This window comes from Trachymyrmex septentrionalis, unplaced genomic scaffold, assembly GCF_001594115.1.
Source record: "Trachymyrmex septentrionalis isolate Tsep2-gDNA-1 unplaced genomic scaffold, Tsep1.0 scaffold9, whole genome shotgun sequence".
In the NCBI taxonomy this organism is placed as follows: Eukaryota; Metazoa; Arthropoda; class Insecta; order Hymenoptera; family Formicidae; genus Trachymyrmex; species Trachymyrmex septentrionalis.
The window spans coordinates 3,233,087-3,253,607 of NW_017306091.1; the positions used below are offsets into that span (position 1 = coordinate 3,233,087).

Genomic DNA, 20,521 nt, shown 5'->3' on the forward strand with positions numbered 1-20,521 from the left:
CGAACAACTTGATACTAAAGAATTTGCGACGTGTAGCGTCCTTCACTAGCATACTCCTCCTTTCGCACGAGAGCAGGTATATCTTGTTATTCTTAATATACTGCTTGTTCTTTTCGCAGAGTCTAATTTTTCGATACTTTCACCTTCCGTACAGAACAATTAGAGAGATCATATTATGTAATCAAAATTATACAATTTTATTTAAAAAATGAAGATAATTTTCATATGATTTTGAAAAATTGATTTTTTTGAAAATTGATTTTACTATTATCTGCGCTTTTATAATTTATACAACTTTTGAATAAAATATATTTCTGTGAAACACTAAAATCAAAGAAAATTTTGGAAAATGAATATAGCGAATACAATAAGATATATTCGTTTAAAAATTATATAAAGAAAAATTTCCGATGTAATACTTTCCGTATAAGCAATAAGGTAGATACGTGTATCTAGTCATATTTAAATACTTTTTGTGCATCTGCGTAGGTAACTATAGTTACATTTCTTAACTGTAACTGTAACTATAACTAGTTATGTTTTATTTTGTATCTTATCAAAATGTATCTATTTAAAATAATATTTTAGGTATGTAAGCATATTTCCAGAGGCACTCAACTAATAGCGTATTCGATTTACTGACACGACTCCGAGTCAATGGTCTGTTCTGTTTCGCAAAAGAAGAGTTAAATTGTGCAAAAAATGCAGCTAAAAAGAACAGACCTGATTGACTTGAACTCGGGTCGAGTGAGTAATTCAAATATGCTATAATTACTATTGCTGATCTAAGCAGAAAACAATTCAGCTAATGAGCGAGTTCATAAGAAATTAGGTTACAGATAATAAGTTTTTAGTTTGATAATTGGCAACTCTCAAATTTAATCAATCGATCAAGACTGGCATTAATGAAACCAGAGAAAAACCATGAAACTGGTCCTTAGAAAATTGCGAAGATTTGATTAGTTAAAGGTTAAAAGTGAGAATAAACTTGGATATTTTATATTATATGTATGATACCATATGTATATACTATTAAACTGTATGTAAAACTATAAAATAATTCTACACAAAAATAATGAAGGAAGTAAGTACTTTATGTAAAAATTAAGAACAATTTTTTTTATTTTTTGAGAAAATGTAACATTCGAATCAATTACACTAATTCAAAATCGAATTTATTTTATATATAAAGCCTAATATTTTATATATAAAGTTGAATTTATTTAGGAATTAGTACTAGCAACAATTTATTGAGTTCCTGTTATTTTGTAATATAGTTCCGTTAATTTTATAAATATTTTACACAACTATTTGATATTGATTTAACATAAGGAAATGTTCCTTCAATTCAACATGCTTTTTATTTATATATTCTTAAGTCAAATTGATATATTATTGTTACAAATAAAAAGATTAAAATTAAGTCAATAATAAAGAGTTGAATTAATTACTTATGTTTGTGACCCGTGATACATGCATTTAATCGACTCAATCTATCTTTTTATTTATTTAACAGCATTTTTTCTCAGTGTACTTATGCTGAAAAAAAATAAAGATATTTAAAATAAAATTATGTATCTGCACAAGTGTCTAAATTTAGTTCTAAAATGAATGTATCTGTGTCTAGTTACTCATAAACATATGTATCTGTATCTACATCTAGTTACATTTACTTTCAAATAATTGTAACGGTAGTTATTTTAAAAACTGTATCTCTTACAACACTGCGTATGAGTAACAATATTTAACAATATTAAAGAAAGAATCTTACTAGACTGTACATGTGAATACACAGCCAATAAGAGATAAAATTTAACAGTCGAAGCTGAATCTTAAGTGCTAATAATTCGATGTTACATATGTCATCATGAAAATTGAGCGCCGAGTTGATTCTTCGGACTTTTAAAATGTAATCTTGACAGAATTATAGTAATAATATAATGTTTAATGTTTATAGACTTTTGAGAAGATCTTAATAATGCTGACAAACTTATTGAAATTTGTAAATAATTTTATTATGTATAATAGTATTACTGTAACTGTAGCGTTAAGAATACAGATGTTAAATACAGAACAGGCTTCTTACATAGCTTTCGATTACTTTATCCTTTAATTTTACTTTAATAATGTCAAGGCTGATTCGATTTGAGCGTCACGTACTGTAACTTTGGAAGGAAGATGGAATATGAAACTTACGGAATGTCCAAACAAAATGCAAATATCATAATGTTCTTGCTTTCTATCCTGTATTCTCTATGTTCCAAATTATTTCTCTGCTATATTTCTGCGAAAAATATATAGCTTTTAACACTTTCTGTAGTCCCCCATATATACTAGAGATTCTCTAATTAAAGTCATGAAATAAGAATCAAGATTAGGCTAATAGTGACATTTGTTAATAAAAATATGTAACTGTGGCAGTATACAACTACGTATATATCTAAAATGATTTGACTGTGGTAATGTATATAGATGTATTATTTGCTGAAAAATGGTGATATCAATTAAAATTCGAAACGTTATTTCGTATCTCTGATTACAAGATCTCTAATAGATTGTAGAGCTCCTGTAAAAATTTAGCCAAGCAGATCCTTTTTTAAATTAATCTTCCATTTGTGATTCATTCGAATACACTTTGGATGGCTTCGTACATTTTCGGAAACAAGAAAAACAGAAAAATAAGGTTAATTGAGACAAATTATTATTTCAGTAACTGGAGCGCAAAGTACCATTAAAATGTTATTAGTATTAAATTTAAGGAGATTATTATTATTTCAGTTTGAATGTATCGCAAAAAAAGTAATTGGCGCTCAGTTTTATATCTGGATAAATTTATTTAAATGCATTGATAATGGATTGATTAGATATATAGATTAAATGGATTGATATAGATATTTATAATATAATTAATATAGATATTATTCCAACGTCTAACTTTAACAGTAAGTGGTGCTTCTCTTATTTATTTATAAGATAATCTTATTTATTATTGTAACTAATTAAATAATATTTTGCAGCATTTGTAGTTGGTTTAAATTAAATTTTTGGAATTACATTTTCGATCACAGCATATCTGAGAACAACTAAGATGTATACCTACATTACACAGATAATCTTAATACTGCATTCAGTAAAAAGAGCAGTTTAATAACTCACTTCGCGCTGCTTGCATTTTTAAATTAGGAAAAAAATCTTATATAAGGAAATTGCTAATTGTAAAATGAACAGCTAATCCTTGACAACACCTGGATACACACGGTTATAATAAATGAGTAAAAATTATCTTGATTTAAGAGTTTAAGTAACCAATGATAATGCAAGATAAGATTATAAATACTTTATCAAAGATCCAATTTTCTCTGGAACGGAAAGCCAGTTTATTATTGGATAGTATATTATAAATTAATATTATGTTAGCAATATATACGCCCAACCAGAAATAATATTAATCGATCAACGTCGATTTGATTTATTATTTTAAACGAAAACTAAATTACTTCAGAAATACAATAGCAAATAAATTTAAAATTCTTATAAAAATAAATATAACATACTGTTTATTTCTTTATTAATAACTTATTAGTATCCAGAACTGAATTTTCGAAAATGATACCCAAAAATAATAAATATTCAAAAAAATTTAGATCTTGAAAAAACCGATTAGAACACATTGAAATATATATACATTAAAAATTTAATTAGATTTAATTACTTAGATTATTTAGACAGTACGCGATATTTATTACACACACACACACGCGCGCGCGCGCGCGCGCGCACATACACACACACATAAATAAAAAGAGAAAGAGCAAATAATTAAAAATGTTTGAAGCTAACCAGTACAAAATATAAATAATAGAGAGCCACAAGCAACAAATAATTATTCCATCGTATTTTTAATACAGATTGACATGAGAATTTTTTTTGCCAAGTGATAACCATGCTAATACAGGCCATTTCTGTACAAACCACAGTGTAAATAGAAGCATGTATTTATAATAAGTTTTTACTATTGCTCCGATATACGGTACAACTGAAACAGAAGAATAAATTAGCATGCAGATAATACTGAGAACATGACATACGTTTATACAATACTTACGGCAAAGGTAAAATATGAAATCGCGATATTTTGCATTAAGTCGACTATACCATCCAAGTGATTTATTATCTGAAATGTTAACAATTTTTTTATTAAATATGTTATACTTTTTTTGACAATGCAAAACTTATCAAGCAATGATTATTTACAAAGTAAAATCAGATTAGTAATTTAAATCAAAAACGTTTATTATAACTGTTGTATTAATTTACAGTTGTTTTTCTGTTATACACTGTTTTATACAATATAAAAATAAAACTTTAAAATACAGAAAATATCGTACCCGAATAATTAATAATAGTGTTAATGTATTTTTGTATGGTTGTGAAATTTTTTAAGAAACTTTATTACTTAATATCAATATTTGTTTAATCTAAAAATAATGCTTATTAATAAATATTGATAATAATACATCAACAACTTACATTAAAGATATTAGTAAGAAGTAATAATTTAATTTTATGAAAATTATATATATATGTTAATTATATTTTTGTCATCTTACAAAAAAATTTAGAATTTATATAATTTATTCAATTTATAACAGACAAATAAAAAATCGCGAAAAATTGGTTTTTTTTTGTAAAATAAATATTAAAAAATTAGATTACAAGAATAAAGTTAATGTATACTCAGTTAAAAGGCTGCAATACTTTTTTTTTAATGGGAAAGCCAGGACTCAGCCTATTTGTAACGTATTTGAACGTAAATGGTTAGATTTATAAGAACCAATTGAGAAGTAGGTTGCACTCCGAAATCTATCAAAAAAGTGTTGTAACCTTTTAACTGATGAGTGTATGTAGCTTCTATAAAAATAAATTATTACTTATTATTATTACTTATATCCTTTTTAAAGCATAATTTTTTTAATAAGTAAAAAGTAATTTTACTTAATCAGAATGAGGTATATTAAATAAATTTATTCGAATAATTAAAATAAAAATACACTCACATTTTATACCATGCAGTTGATAGGTAAATTTTAGAAAAGCATGTTTATCTAAGGTTACATCCATGTACCACAATCCATCTAATATGGCTGATGCTATATCATAGAATTTCAATGGAGCATTATTCAAATATTGTGTCAAAACAATGTTAATCCTTTGACATAATTCACGAGTTTCTGCTACAGTTTTGCGACATAGATTTAATCTGTAAATAATGACAAATAATTATTGAAACTTATAAAGAATTATAGAATTTAATATATATATATTCACCAATTTGATTAGCTATATTCAAAATTATATAATAACATAACAAAAAATTATATTTATAGACACGTTGTTTTTTTTTTAATAAAATGTACTTTTGACGTTTATTACCGATCAGGAATTTCCAACAAATGACCTATCACACGCCAGAAATGATTAAGTGCTTCTTCTTCTTGTGGCTTAATGCACAAACCGATCGATTTTGGAGCCATTAATACATATCCTATAAAGGCAAATTGTGTGATTGCCATATCTCGTTTGTAAATTCCTCCGACACCAGCATTCTCTGATCTCCTACTACTCGTCTTATGTTTCCGCTGCATTACGTTTAATGTCTTGTACAAGCTAACATAATATAAAAATACAAAACTTTATGTAAATATATATTTTTTTATAATATTAGTGTTTTAAAGAAATTTTAGTATTTTATAATATTTTGATGTAGAAGTAAAATTGAGGAATAAATTTGAATAATTATATAATTATATTATAGAGGATAGAAGATAAGAAAAATGGCAGCTAAGCGGAATCAGATTAAAACTCTTGTGAACATTATATATATATATATATATATATATATATATATATATATGCAATGATAAACATTATAAATTGAAGAAATAAAAAATGTTTAACTCTTTAAAGAATTATATTTAAATAGCAATAAAAATCGTAAGGACCACGCACTAATCCCATGTTATATTTATTTCATCAATGCGAAGAGCCTTATATCTGTGAAACACACATATTTTCAGAAAGTATCTGTAGACGCCTCACCAAAAACATATAAAAGACTTTGATAAAACTTACTCAGAGTTTGGGTCGTTTGGATCACATGTATATAGCTTGTACATATGCAGCAGAGTTTGAGTATATCGACTGAAAGTCATGCAAGGCAAACTGTTTTTTTGTGTATATATGAGTACCTATTAAAAATCCACAAAACATTTTTAATCATTCAATTAATCAACAATGTTTTATTAATTTTTTTCAAATTATTGAATCCTATTCTATAATAAAAATATAATTTAAAATATATTCCGTGATAAAATATCCTATCTGAATATTAGAATTATTATAATGTGATTGAAAAAGCATGAAAATATCTTTTTCATTAAAAAAAGGAAATTATTTACAACTATTTTTATTATTTGATAAACTTATATACATATGTACAGTTTGTTGTATTTATATAAACGATTTAATTATAAAAAATAAATTTTTTTACTCTTAATGTTTCTGGGACTACTATTATTGCAAGAAGTCCAGCAAAACTCGCTTGTATCATTGATAGTAAGTTTTGCTTATAATAATTTTGAGCTCTGAAATAAAAATATGCAATTTATGTATATCTAATATATAAATGTTATTGAAATTTTACTGCCGGTAATGTATTATTAATGCAATTATTGCCCACAATAGTTTAGAAATTTCTGTAAGTTATATTAAAATTTTATAAATAATTTCTCCACGTTATTTAATATTGTACGTGTATTTATCATAAAAATGTAGTATTGTGCTTGAATAATATATAATTATTTATTTTATATTTATCATCACTAGTTGATTTTTTTCGAGCATGGTTAACAAAAAAAATTTTTAGTTATCGTGGATTACATTACATTAACATTATTATGCATTACTTTGCAGTTTCAACACTTGATATCACTTTCTCTTTTGAATACTTACTCTTTAAATAATTTTTCATTATACCAATATGGAAGATTATTGGGCGTCGTTTTGATGAAATTTGAGTTAATTATATTATCATCACTCAACAATAATTCAAAATGTTCATCTACCATCGGCGTTTGAACTGCAATTATACGTAAATATTTAATTTCAAATAATTTATAATGCTATAATTTGGATTTAATGATATGTTTCGTTTATTTTCTATTTATTTATTTGATTTGTGTGTGACATGATTACAAGATACACTGCACGTATACACCTTTTTTATTAAATGTATAGTACTTTCATTACTAATTATTATCTAATTATTATCTAACTATTATTTTTTATATCTCTCCAATTCTAACCTACAACTATGAAAATTAAATCTAAGTTCTAAAGCGTCTTGTTAAGATATTGCAGAATACAAATAAACTGTTCCTTAAAGCAATTGATAGAGAAAGATTCAAAATTTGTTGATCTACGATTTAGAACCTCGTTAATACTATTTGTATAAATTGTACAATCGTCTAAAAATTTTCGCTTTGGGTCCAAATGACCTGTTGCTGTAGTCGAGAGTTAAACTTTATAATTTAGCTCTACTTTATAATTTACTCTACATCTTTATAATATTCATAATAATGGAACAATCACAACATGACAATTTTCTTTATCGGTAGATACTTACTATCATCGATATGTTTTTCCTCCATCTCTGGATTGTTCAAGTTGGAATTAAATGGTCACATACACACAACAATATATTATCTTTTCTAATTTTATTAAAAAAAATTTTTTTCCTTTGAATTGTAAAGTTAAAGAAGCGTTTTTAAACACTTTTCGCGATAATGTAATATTGCAAAAATGCAAACCGTTCGTAAATAATAAAGATATTATACAAAATCTTTGTTTCGATGTATTCGCTTCGACAGTTTGGCAAGAATGTTGCAGATTATTCTCCGTTACACAATTTATATAGTTTCCAAGTCACGATTTTTTGGACAGCAATAATTATTTTTACTAACCTGATGAAATTCAAATTTTTTTTTGTTAAAAATACAACGATGTTTTATATTGCACAATAATATTACAAAACTACAAGTCATTCGTCATTAATAATAATAAAATGTGAGATATACATGTAGTTCTGTTCACTTTAAGAGCTCACAATAAAGTTGCACATACTCTCCATCACACGAGATTTATTGAGTTTACAAATCAGTACACATATTTATAACGCTAATAAGGGAATAACATTCTTTCCATTCTGAGAAAATATTGATAGTAGTCTCGAACGTCATCCAATGATATTGTTAAGACTATCATATAAATGTTTTGTTTGTTGTTGTATAAAATGTTCTGGTTTAAAAGTGATTCTTACAGATTGGATTTTCCGTATTTTGTCTAAAGAACTCAAACGTCATTGAAATGAGTTAAGAAATTGTTTTATGTGTCCTCGTTGTATCTTATAAACATTTTTGATGATTTCACTGCCATTAATATTACTCATATTGCTTAAACTTAAAAGAAGTTGTGTGCGTGTGCGTGCGTGTGTGTGCGCGCGCGCGTGTGTGTATATGTATTTAAAAACTCAAAAAATAAAAACAAAACCTAAAAGTAATAAGCCTATCCAATGATAAATTGACAGTTATTGAAAAAATTTACCCAATGATAAATTGATAATTATTAAGAAAACAATTTATTATATAAAAAATTATAATGTTAAATACGAGATTCCTCTACAAATAAGTGAAGAATAGCGTAGCAATAAATTTTTGCTTCTCATTAATTCTACAATGCAATATCCGAACACTAAATAAGAAGAATCTATCTCTTTAAAAGATAGATCCTTAAAATAAATGCAGCTTTAATAAACTAATGAGCGCTATTTAATTACATTTATATACATATTGATTAGATATAATTTATCTTTTATAATTAATTAATAATATAACACTATATAATGTTAAATTGATATTATATAGTGTCAAATATAAATAAAATTGATTTGAATATAAAATAACGATATAATTAAGTGCTGTAATTGAGAAAACATTTTTTTTTAAACTATTTAGTTTTTAAGTATTTGTTTTTGTTTTTTATTTGTTCTCCTTTCATTATATTCTTTTTATTCATTCGGTTTTAGTTTTTAATTACGTTATTTGTAAAATGTTTTAGTTTTTAATTTTTAGTTCTTATTTTTTTATTTTTCATTGTTGCAAATTTTAATGTTTGCATGATGGCCAGTCAGTGCGATAAATATAAGTATCCATAACACACATTTTCAAGGACCGTCCTAAAAATGTCCAGAGGACGTCTGTTTGTCGTAAAAACGTTTCCAGAATGTTTCTCGGATAAAGTGTACTATATGGACTTGTAATAATCATGATTTAATAAATAATACCATAAAACATATTAATAGCTTTGTCTAATTTAATGTGCGTACCAAGTAAATTATTTATACAATACTAAATTAATTTAATACGATATAATGGCGTATCTAATTGTTACGATACGCATTAAAAAGACGTATCAAACCATAATATATGTACGTAATGGTATGTACATTTAACATATATACAAGTCCCAAACTTTTTGATACATTACTTGTAGGTAAATAGATCTCCGGATTAAATTAAATAAAAAAATCTTCTATAATTTTGCAATTTTCGTAATAATTAACGAGATGTTAATTTTTTAAAGTTTGCTAAAATAGCGGATAAAATCGACGTACAAAACAAGATCTCTTTCAGAGTTTTTTATGAATTATCTTAAGACTATTCTATTGTACAATGTGCTTTTTGTTTCCTCTTTCTTGTTTTTTACTATTTTTTACATCTTATCTTTTTGCTTCTTATCCGGTTTTTTGTTTTATGTCTCGCCCGAGATAAAAGTTAACGAACTTTTAAAAAAAGAAATACAATTGTCGATAAAACGATTGCAAAAGAGAAAAAAGGTAAAAAGCAAGAAACAGAAAACAAAGAGCATATTGTAGAATAGGCTTTAAAGATGCTTCTTGAAGAATTTAAAGATATTTTAAAATGGTTTCCGTGCATCGATCTTTTACTGAATTCTGCTTATTAGGAAACTAAAAAATGATTTCGACTTTTCGACTCAATTTAATTCGTCTTATCTATCTATAAGTACGTAAATATGTATGAAACGTATTATGTATGTTGTAAGATACTCAAAGGTCAGATATGTTTGGACTTTATCTCAATAAAAGAAAAATATTCTTTTGACGTAAGAAGCTACTTCTACGTAAATTAATTCTTACCTTACGTAAGTATTTTATCGTATGAAGTTTCATATTTCAAAGTGATTTGTGTAAAATTGATATAAATAGTACTTATCATTTTATTCAGATTTAATATAAATAGAATACAGTTTACTTAAGTAAATTTATACATACATATCTTAAAATACATTACGACTTTTTATTAAACATATGTACAATATTAATATATTGTTTTTAAACGCGTCCTTCTTTTGTAAGAATTGCATACATAAATTTAGTACTAATATTCTACGAAATAAAAAAATAAATAATATTTATATTGACATGTTACCTAAATTATTATGAATTTTATTATTACATTTTCGTGCAGATTCAATATGACCAGCAGGCTTAATTACGAATAAGTCAAAATTTTTATTACTTAAATTGTGATCTATTGGTTCAACTCCTTTACGATAGTTTCGTTTATAAGTCGATGATTTGTATATTTTCCGTTTTTTATGGATATCTCGAAATGCCTCGCAAATTGATCGCGAATTAGATGCTTGTTTCAACTCATAGAAAAATACTATTGTAGATGCTAGGAGACCAACAATGAGTACTAAAAATCCGACACCTAATGGTGTCAGCCCAAGGCGTCTATAAATTCCATCAAGACCATCGTGCTCCTTGACAACTTCACGAAGATTAAAACTAATTCTTCGGTGCATAACATTATTAAGATGAAAGAGGGCGATACCACTTTCCCTTAACCAAAGCATTACCTAAAAAATAAGTAAATGTTTAGATGAGAAAAAGTGTTTCGCTGATACAATTTCTACGTAACACTTTTGTGTCCACTTTTATCAATGTAGATTTAAATTTTAATCTCGATTTAATTTTATCTTTCTCTAATTCTTATAACTAAAAAAGAATAAAAATAAGTTAAACTGAACTAAAGTTAATTTACACTGATAGAAACTAACAACAGTTTTTTCATAAGTTTTATTTGTTAAAATAAAAAAAATTATAAATAATTGATTTTTGTACTTTGAATTATTGATCATTATAATTTTGTACATGCTACTTAACATATTTATATTAATCACTATCTAATTGTTAATATTAAATATATAATATGTTTGTATTAATCTCTTATAAAATCAATATCTTAAATATTCTGATAAAGAAAATAATTTTAAATTTAGCTATATAAGCAGTATATTTTTGCAATATTTTGTAAATAACAGATATAAAGATAACAATTAAATGTGTGATTGTCATATTACCATGTCGATAGGTTGTAATAGCCACGATTGAACCACAAACGACGAATAATAGTTGCCCGTGCTTTCTTTCATAAGTCTATAATTCTTACAAACACAATTTACGGTTTATTTTGGTTATTTTTAATGTTTTAAATAAACGCATTCTTACTTCTTACTTTAATATACTCCTTGAAGATATCATCTTCAGGAAAGAAGATTGAGTCTATGACAAAGCCATAAATTGCAAATTTACGCTGTTTGATTAATGTATATATGTGTGCCTCTTGACCTCTCACAGATGTATATCTCGATGACAACTGACTCGCATAAATATCCTAAAATCATGCGTGTTTATCGTGTTATTAGTAAGAAAAATGACTGTTGTATGAATATAAATTTTATACTTACATCCAAGTCAAGGTAGTCAGGCCAATATGGTACTGGACCTTTATGACCCCATAATAAATCAGCCTCGAGAAATTGACGTATCGTATCGATTCTATAAACAATAAATATAATACGTTTTAGATATCTTTTACTCTAAACACAAATAAAAAACGATTCTCTTTACTAAAAAGAAAAAAGGTTCTCCTTAATAAAGAGAAGTTAGTGTATGTGACAAATAATTGTTTATTAATCAATTAAATTATAATAATAAAGTTTAGAAATAATACACACACATCCACACACACACACACAAATAGTCGTTACCTGTCTACGTATTCCGAATTTGTAAGTCTTGCTGCAAGACTGCTGCAGTATGCAGTTACCAGTAGAAATCCTGCAGTTTGCCATAAATGCAATTCGAGTCTAGCATTGACAGTGTTTCGAGGCATCCACGTGCCCACTAAACGACCGATCAGTTCCGTAATCGTGCAAAAAATACTCCGAAAACCTAAGACAATACATTTCAATTAACATTTGGTTTTTTATAAATCATATATTTTAGACAGTATTGTATCATAGCGTGCAACTATAAAATTGAAAGTTTATTATTGTTTTATTGTTTTATAAAAACAGAAAAGCTACTAGATAAAGAAAAGAACTATTTGAATAAAGTATATAACTTTTTATGTCATACAAAACATTATCATACGAGTTATAGTCGGAGTTTTTTAATCTTATCTTAAACATATGCACGAAACACTTAAAAACAGTAATTGTGATTGGTTAACCAAATTGATAGCACATTTAGAAAGTTTGTATTTATAAAAAAATTTTAATGACATGCTTTGTTTTTTTATCATCAGTGTAAACGATATTTCTAACTTACGTTTCGGAAATTTTGGATCGACTTTAGCTCGTACATACATATACATGCTCTTAACAATCAACATGATTAACACAAGTATCCAGCTGCCCATCGAGAAAGGTCTCATGAGCGCCCAGAAATTGGTGATTGGTTGCGGTCGCGGTACCAAAAATTGCGTTAACATTTGGACCCACGGTGTGGACATATTCACGAATTCGTAGTGATTCGGTGTTAATCGGACATTTCCAAATGCTAAATCAATCTTTATGTAAGAGTAGAAATTATTAATTTAATTATTTTATTATACTTTATTTGAATTTAAAAGAATCTAATATTAAATTTTTTAGGCAAAAGAAGATTTCTATTATATTTGGAGCATTTTTTCTTTTACATTTAAAATATTTAGAAATGTTCAGATTATATTAAAAACAAATTTCAACTAATGTAATAATTATAATGAATAAAATATTATTACAGTTCTTATAATTAAAGTTCACAATGTTTCGACAGTATTACTTTATTAGAATTTACATTACTTTAATTCCAATAATTATACCTTTTTCTCTAGTACAAGTTGAATGACGCCGCCATTCCACTCTGTACTATTTATGCGTCGACCGTATCTAAAATAATTAGTTCATTTCTAAGATTAATGTTTGCCATGTATTAATATAATGAATACGTAGAGTTACCTGTATTTTCCTTTCAGCTTTCGTATTGTCCAAGTAAAATTTAATTTCTCCGCCATAACCAAAAATATTTTCATTTCTATTCCATCCTTTTCATTATCTGTAAAATATGTAAACATGTTATTGTATTACTATTTTGTTTTTATAATTATTTAGTTTTTCGTAATTTTCGCAGATTTATCTAACTACATATATACATATATATATATATACACATATACATATAAAACTTATCTCAAAGTTTGTTACAATGATTAAAGCTGACAAGATTAATTTTAAATTTAAATAATTTTATTCACCGCTATCTGCTAGGAAAACTTCTTCTTCCACGTCGTCAATTACTTTTTTTATTGTTTTATTAAGGTAGGAAAAAGGTGGTTGATAAAAAGTACATACTTGCAATTCTCTACCTTTCATATCAACGATATTAAATTCAGACATCAATTCTTCATAACTATGATATACATTCAAACCACGTTTGTTTACATACATTTTATTAATATAAAAAAGCAAAATAATAATATTAATATAATAAATTGATAATTTGTATTATAAATATATAAAATGATTATAAAAATTGCATACCTATGTACTTTTAAAAAAAATCTAGGTTTCAAATAATTTTCTGACAAAGTCCAAATTCCGGATCTTGAAACGATATTTGCGTTGGAATTTCCAAATAAGGAGACATTAAAAAGCTTCGAAGTATTTTTCAATTCATCATTGATAATAATAAGAATTTCTGTCGTTGAAATGGATGAAGGTACACTGCGGAAAAAATATATGTACTTACATAAATTTTAGAGTAATATTATTCGATATTCTTAATAGTCATGTGTTATTTCATGTTGATCTTTCATTTATATTCTACATTTTATATATTATTATTAAATTTAATTGTATTTTTTCTATATTATTATCATATAAAAGATTAAGATTTATAATATATCTAAATAATAAGATAATAGATAACAGACAATAGATAGAGATAATAGATCTAGATAATAGATTTATAATATATCTGTGTTTTATTTTACAATCGCATTGCATTTTCTATTTCTCCATCCGTTGGTCCCAATAAGAAATATCCTTGACAGTCATAAAGTATTTTGTGTAGAACATATTCGCGCGGATAAATATTGATAAATTGATGAAGTAATGTTTCCACATCATAAATCGATTCTAAAAGATAATTTACTTATAGGCTGCACATTATTTTTGTGAAATAATGTAAATACGAACCACTTAAAAAAATATTGCAACATTTGGAGTAAAGAAATGATTTCTTGATCATTGTCGTAAAATTTTCTGTGGAAATCCAGGATTCCATTTTGGAATTCTTCATAATATTTCTCTTGTCAGTTAATACCGGAATAATGATGAGTAACAAAACGCCAAACATTGAATTCACTTTCATGATAATTAAGTCATTGTAAAAAAATTGTTAGAATTTAACAATAAAATCTTCAACAAATATTCTTTAATCATAATCTTTTAAAGATAATTAATCGTGGTATTAGTTATGGTATTAATAATGATATAAATGCAATAAATAATTATGCATGTTTTAACGTACCAACACAGAAACGAAAAGTATCTCATAAATAAATGATTGTTGCGTATATATAATATTACGTTTTAATTTTCAATCTAATTATTGTACAATATTGCTTATTTAATTTTTCAGAATTACAAAAAGAATTATGGTATCAATGTATTATATCAATGTATTATATAAGAGTTTTTCTAAAAAGATTCAAATTAACTTTTTTGTTAAGGATAAATATAACTAATTCTTTTGCTTATTGTTATGTTATTAGAATATTAAGTAATGTTATTAATGAATTGATATTAAATTGATTTAAATGTACTTTAAAAAAATAAAATTAATTAATTAATTAATTATCATAATAGATCAACTTACTCGGTTATAAGTATACCACAAGTTTTTCAATTTTTATAGATAATATTACGCACAACAACTAGTAACACGTAACACGAGTAAGTCTGACATTAGAGTGAAAGTCGACTTGGTAGATTACCTGAAATGAAATTGCATGTGAGATGATGTCTGTACGAACGTACTTATACGTGTAGTCCCCGTTATAGCATTGCGTACATATGAGACACTCGGGGGGTGCAATTTGACAGCAGATAACTACCTCGATGGCAATCTTTGAATAAACATGTAGCTAGACCAACATAGCTGATATAAGTGTAATTATGCGATGGATAAAGAAACATTTGCTCAATTATCTGCTGCAACGTTGCTTATGACATTTAATTAGTGATCTATAAAAAATTTACCGATAACGTACCTCGTAACGACAGTAACGAAGCTAAACATATAGTTCATTACTATCTTGATAAAACAAGGATTGTCTAACAAGTTACAAAATGTCCTTGGTTCTACTGATCTACATAAAGATACTTGATATTCAGTCTTTACGTATAGCAGTAAAATAGGATATTCAATAAAATATGCATCAACATTACTTTAACAAATATTTTTAATTGAAAATATTTACGTTTGCATGTTGTTAAATTTCGATAAAATAAGTTATCTGTGTTATTTATTATAACAATATCGAAGATATTAAGAGAAAATGTTCTTCTAAATAATTGTTTAATAATTAATTTAAAAATGTCGAAATTAATTAAATTAATTATATAAAATTAATTAATTGACATTATTAATAATATTTACACAATTAATTCTAATAGCACTTAATTAAATATTTAACAGAAATGTTTGATATTTTAAATAGATTTGTGTTTGATTGTCATCAGATTGCAACTTGCAGAGACATATTTTTATTATCGTAATGCTCGATCGAAAAAAAAATTCATTTAATGCCGTTTCACTTTATAAGTTATAAAAGAAGAGGAACTATAAAACAATGTTAACAATTCCCTATATATCATAGAACAGTCATTTATAACAATAAAAAATAAAACTCGCAAGATATTAATAAATACTTCTTAACTTAACAGAAAAAAAAACAGCTCAATAGAAATATGCAGACATGACAATGATAACAATTTTTATATTTTGACATATTTATGCTCGCATCGTAAATAATAACGACATACTGCTGGAATATTAATATTTGTTATCGCGAGCGTTTTTCTAATCGCTCTATGATCAAAATAATCTCTATTAACTATACTGAGAAAAAAAGTTGTTAACTTCACTAAATGTGTTTAGTTCATAATGATTATTTAGTTTAAACATTTATATATTTAGATTAATAAAATCTTGTAATTTATAACTATTATTTGTTATTTGTTTGAATTAACTAATATTTGCTAGACAATCCGTGACCGCTACATTTAGTTGAATCAACTAATTTTTTTGAAACAATAACTTTTTTTTTCTTAGTGTAATGGTCGTGAATTAACGATTTGCAAAAAGAGACACGAGACTAGTAGGTAGGTTTCACGAGCTTGAAATAAGTAGCCCATAATAATCATGGGAAGAATTAATTTGTTAATTATTCTTTTAATTATAAGTAATTAATACAAAAAATATATTATGATTATTATTTCATGAGGTTAAAGAAAAGTTGATCGCTTGAAGTAATTTATCTTTTTAACGAGAGAATGATGGATGAGCAAATTGTGAAGAATTCATTCGTATTACCCGCCTTTAAGCATCATTCGTTGTCCATTCTTATCAAGTTGTGTAATGTATTTTTATGCTAAATCATACATGAGACGTCGCTGCTGTCGTCTTTTCGTGCCATCGGCAGTGTACTTTTACAACCTGAAATATGTTTCTGTTTTTCTTTGCGAGAAATTTATCTTTTAACAATTCTTTTGTTTAACACACCTAAACGTATGCTAATGAGCAGCTGATTGCGTGTCTTGAAATAAGTTTTTATTTGCTCGACGTATTTGAACTGAACGACATAAATATTAGTATGTTCTTTGCTCACAGCATGACATTTATTTGTTGATTATAATTCATTATTTTCATAAAGTGTCCAAGATGAGTGTTTTCACGATACTTACAAAATTATCCATCAGCATGACAGCAGGTAATATTTTTTATTATTATTTAATTTTATATAAATTATCAAATTTAATAAAATTAAATATTATTTAATTTTTTTAATTACTTATTTAAATTTTTTTAATACTATTTAAAATCAATTCATTGAAATGATTTTAATACGGTTATTATTAAGTATAAATGAGGATCTCAACATTTTTAATGCTAAAATATTTTATCTGATTATTAAATGTCTGTGAAATTTGTATTTATACAAATATATAATCACAGGAAAAAATAACTTGAGGACTGTTATGTGAAAAAAATTGAATTGTTTACTAAAGTATATTTTTATTCTTATACATATACAAAAGAATATTCAAAAACAGAATATTGTCACGAAAAAAATATTCAAAAAGTATACAAAAAAATTTTATTTCTTAAAGTGAATTGTATTTTCTTTATTACTAATTAAAATTGTTTAGTTTTAAAATATTATGAATTAATATACCTACTTTTAAAATATTACGAATTTAACAAAGATTTTATAGATTATTCTATTATTATCTTTATAAAATTTGAGCACAATTCTTTTATCGATTAAAAAATATTTTTCTGTTGGTCTTAATTCTTATATAAAATAACATTTTATACACTTGCAAATTTAATAAGGAAATAATATTAAAAAATAAGTAAAATTTTATATGTATATTAATAAAACAATAATAAATCTTAATGTAAAAGTTTATTTGTAGAAAATATAATTATAATAAGTTTGACTCTTGGGAATTAGCTGTACTATGTGCGCGATGAATTTCAATATTATTAAATTGTATCTCTTGAAAAAATTCATAAATATATTTTATTCTCAACTTGAAAACATTTGACAACCGATGATAATTCGTAGCTGTGCAACTTTATCTAATTAATCCTATTTTTGGCATTTTGCTAGATATAACTATAAATAGAATTTCTTGAAAATCAAAAGATGTGTGTATGATTTTGTCACAATTTAAGGTAAAAATACAAGTTAATGTTCGATCTAAAATAAGCTTCCTGATGGATTTTTTCCTGTAACTTTACAGTTATATAAATGCAAATTTCATAGACATTTAATGATCAGATAAAATATTTTAACATTTAAAATTAGCATTTTAGCAAAATGTCCTTACTTATGTATAACGATAATATAAGCGCTAGTTCGATCTCAGTCTTGTAGAACTACCATATACATTCTTTCCATAACCATAATCATAAGATATATCGTAAGAATTAGTCAATTAAAATACAGTAAAATACAGTAAAAAATTATCAAAAATTTTTAGCTGATTAGTTAATTCTTATACGTACGTCTTACAGTTATTGTTGCGAAAAATATATGTGATTATTCTTACTACTGTGAAATTATTGATCCCTTTTACATCGTTAAATCGATTAGTACACGTATCAAATTGGTGCGGATTAAATATTTGATATGTCTTTATTTATACTGATCTGTTTCAAAACGGATCAGATTAGATGATATGATATGTTCACTGCTTTTCAAGATATAAAATCTTTAATTCTAACTTTAATCTGGACTTAAAAGCAGTGGCGTATTTTAATATACGATCTAAATCGAACCAAACGTTTATAGCACGCTGAGATTCTTTGTTACCATTTGATACGTGTACCAGCTTAGTCTGATGTTCGTGATTCAGAAGTATCAGACCAAAATAATCCACCAGCGTACCAAGCATATCAAGTGATTTGGTACGGAAATGGTATTTAATACGCGTATCGAGTGCTCGATATAAATTAAGCACTAAATTACAATAATTAAATATAATTTACATGAAAACGTATAAATTTCTTATTTCTTATTTTCTGCAAAGCTGATGCACGTATTTAATATAATATGTTTTATTGGGCTATAGGAACAAGATATTATTCAAAAATCGGATTCATCGGATTGGGCAATATGGGCAGTTACATGGCGAAGAACCTGTTGAAGAAGGTAATAATCAATTACAATTTAGTGAGTCTTTTTTAACTAAATAATTTTCATCAATAAAGCTTTTTTCTCTTAGAGTTATAAACTCGCTGTATATGATATAAATAATTCAGCGATGATGAATTTAGTGGAAGCGGGAGCGAGTTGTGCGTTAAATATGGGCGAAATATCGAGAGAAGCTGATGTTATCATCTCGATGTTACCTTCAAATCAGCATGTCCTTGATGTCTACACTGGCAAAAATGGCGTGCTTAGGTAAAAAAAAAAAATTTTAGCACTTTTTTTTCAAATGGTGACGTCTTGGTTCGTAAAATTGATTTGTCAAATAAATAAATTGCAATGTACGTTTAGCTGATTTGTTTTTTTTTTTAGTGCAGCACAAAAGGATGTTCTACTGATCGATAGTAGTACCGTGGATCCATCAGTGTCTCAATTTATTGCCTTGGAGGCTCGGGAACGTAATTTGAGATTTATCGATAGTCCTGTTTCGGGAGGTTAGTTTTAATATTTATGAAAAATCTAAAATGTAAATTTAGAATTACAGTAGATCCATTAAATGCGGATATAAATTATATTTGAATAAATTATCAACTAAAATAAGAATTAACTATTCAAATTATGTTAATAGGTGTAAATGCAGCCAAGGATGGCACTTTGACATTTATGGTAGGCGGTAAGGAAATAGATTTTAATGATGCGAAACCTATTCTTGAAGCTCTGGGATCTAGAATAGTACATTGCGGTGACGTAGGCATGGGACAGGCGGCTAAGCTGTGTAACAATATGTTATTAGCCATCAGTATGATTGGCACTGCTGAGGCATTCAACCTTGGGCAGAAGTGAGAAACAAATAGGATATACGTAATACATATTTATTGTTTTTTACGCGTCAGTAGTTTAATGTATATGATTTATTTTAGGCTAGGCTTAGATGCTAAGATATTGGCGAACGTTGTAAACTCTAGCACGGGCAGATGCTGGTCTTCCGATTTGTATAATCCAGTTCCGGGAATTCTGTCTAATGTTCCTAGTTCGAAGAATTATGAGGTAATTGAGGGCAGAATGTTTTTTTCTTACATTACAGATTCGCTGAAGCAGAATTCGAGAACCAG

At 26.1% G+C, this 20,521-nt stretch overlaps 3 protein-coding genes across 3 annotated transcripts in view; 1 reads left to right on the forward strand and 2 right to left on the reverse strand.

Annotated features, from left to right (window-relative positions):
• Window positions 1-3,341: 3,341 nt before the first annotated feature.
• Window positions 3,342-7,833, reverse strand: LOC108755634. The gene is made up of 9 exons (XM_018498748.1): window positions 7,685-7,833; window positions 7,012-7,138; window positions 6,551-6,644; window positions 6,133-6,248; window positions 5,434-5,667; window positions 5,058-5,260; window positions 4,106-4,174; window positions 3,915-4,036; window positions 3,342-3,359 (listed from the first exon to the last, which is right to left on the reverse strand). The coding sequence occupies exons 1-9, from the start codon at window positions 7,707-7,709 to the stop codon at window positions 3,342-3,344; spliced, it is 1,008 nt and encodes a 335-aa protein (XP_018354250.1). The 5' UTR covers window positions 7,710-7,833.
• A 2,715-nt stretch (window positions 7,834-10,548) lies between these two features.
• Window positions 10,549-14,839, reverse strand: LOC108755820. The gene is made up of 12 exons (XM_018499120.1): window positions 14,665-14,839; window positions 14,460-14,604; window positions 14,008-14,190; window positions 13,722-13,876; window positions 13,426-13,522; window positions 13,290-13,356; window positions 12,755-12,995; window positions 12,193-12,376; window positions 11,890-11,980; window positions 11,658-11,816; window positions 11,503-11,586; window positions 10,549-10,998 (listed from the first exon to the last, which is right to left on the reverse strand). The coding sequence occupies exons 1-12, from the start codon at window positions 14,837-14,839 to the stop codon at window positions 10,549-10,551; spliced, it is 2,031 nt and encodes a 676-aa protein (XP_018354622.1).
• Window positions 14,840-17,169: 2,330 nt separating this feature from the next.
• The window catches only part of LOC108755969 (3-hydroxyisobutyrate dehydrogenase, mitochondrial), a 4,378-nt gene continuing 1,026 nt past the window's right edge, over window positions 17,170-20,521 (forward strand). The window contains exons 1-6 of the mRNA XM_018499469.1: window positions 17,170-17,462; window positions 19,333-19,412; window positions 19,486-19,664; window positions 19,782-19,903; window positions 20,038-20,248; window positions 20,330-20,456. Coding sequence (XP_018354971.1) covers window positions 17,414-17,462; window positions 19,333-19,412; window positions 19,486-19,664; window positions 19,782-19,903; window positions 20,038-20,248; window positions 20,330-20,456 — 768 coding nt within the window. The 5' untranslated portion in view covers window positions 17,170-17,413. The remainder of the gene's footprint in view (window positions 17,463-19,332; window positions 19,413-19,485; window positions 19,665-19,781; window positions 19,904-20,037; window positions 20,249-20,329; window positions 20,457-20,521) is intronic.

Bases quoted from the DNA above. Each gene is read 5' to 3' on its own strand.
- LOC108755820 (XM_018499120.1), bottom strand. From the start codon at position 14,839: ATGAAAGTGAATTCAATGTTTGGCGTTTTGTTACTCATCATTATTCCG. The intron at 13,357-13,425 runs GTAACTCTACGT...TAATTATTTTAG, and splicing joins AAGCTGAAAGGAAAATACAG to ATACGGTCGACGCATAAATA. The intron at 11,587-11,657 runs GTAAGAAGTAAG...TGTGTTTGTAAG, and splicing joins TCTTCAAGGAGTATATTAAA to AATTATAGACTTATGAAAGA.
- LOC108755634 (XM_018498748.1), bottom strand. From the start codon at position 7,709: ATGGAGGAAAAACATATCGATGATA. The intron at 5,668-6,132 runs GTAAGTTTTATC...ATATTATGTTAG, and splicing joins CCAAACGACCCAAACTCTGA to CTTGTACAAGACATTAAACG. The intron at 5,261-5,433 runs GTAATAAACGTC...CATTATTTACAG, and splicing joins TTGTTGGAAATTCCTGATCG to ATTAAATCTATGTCGCAAAA.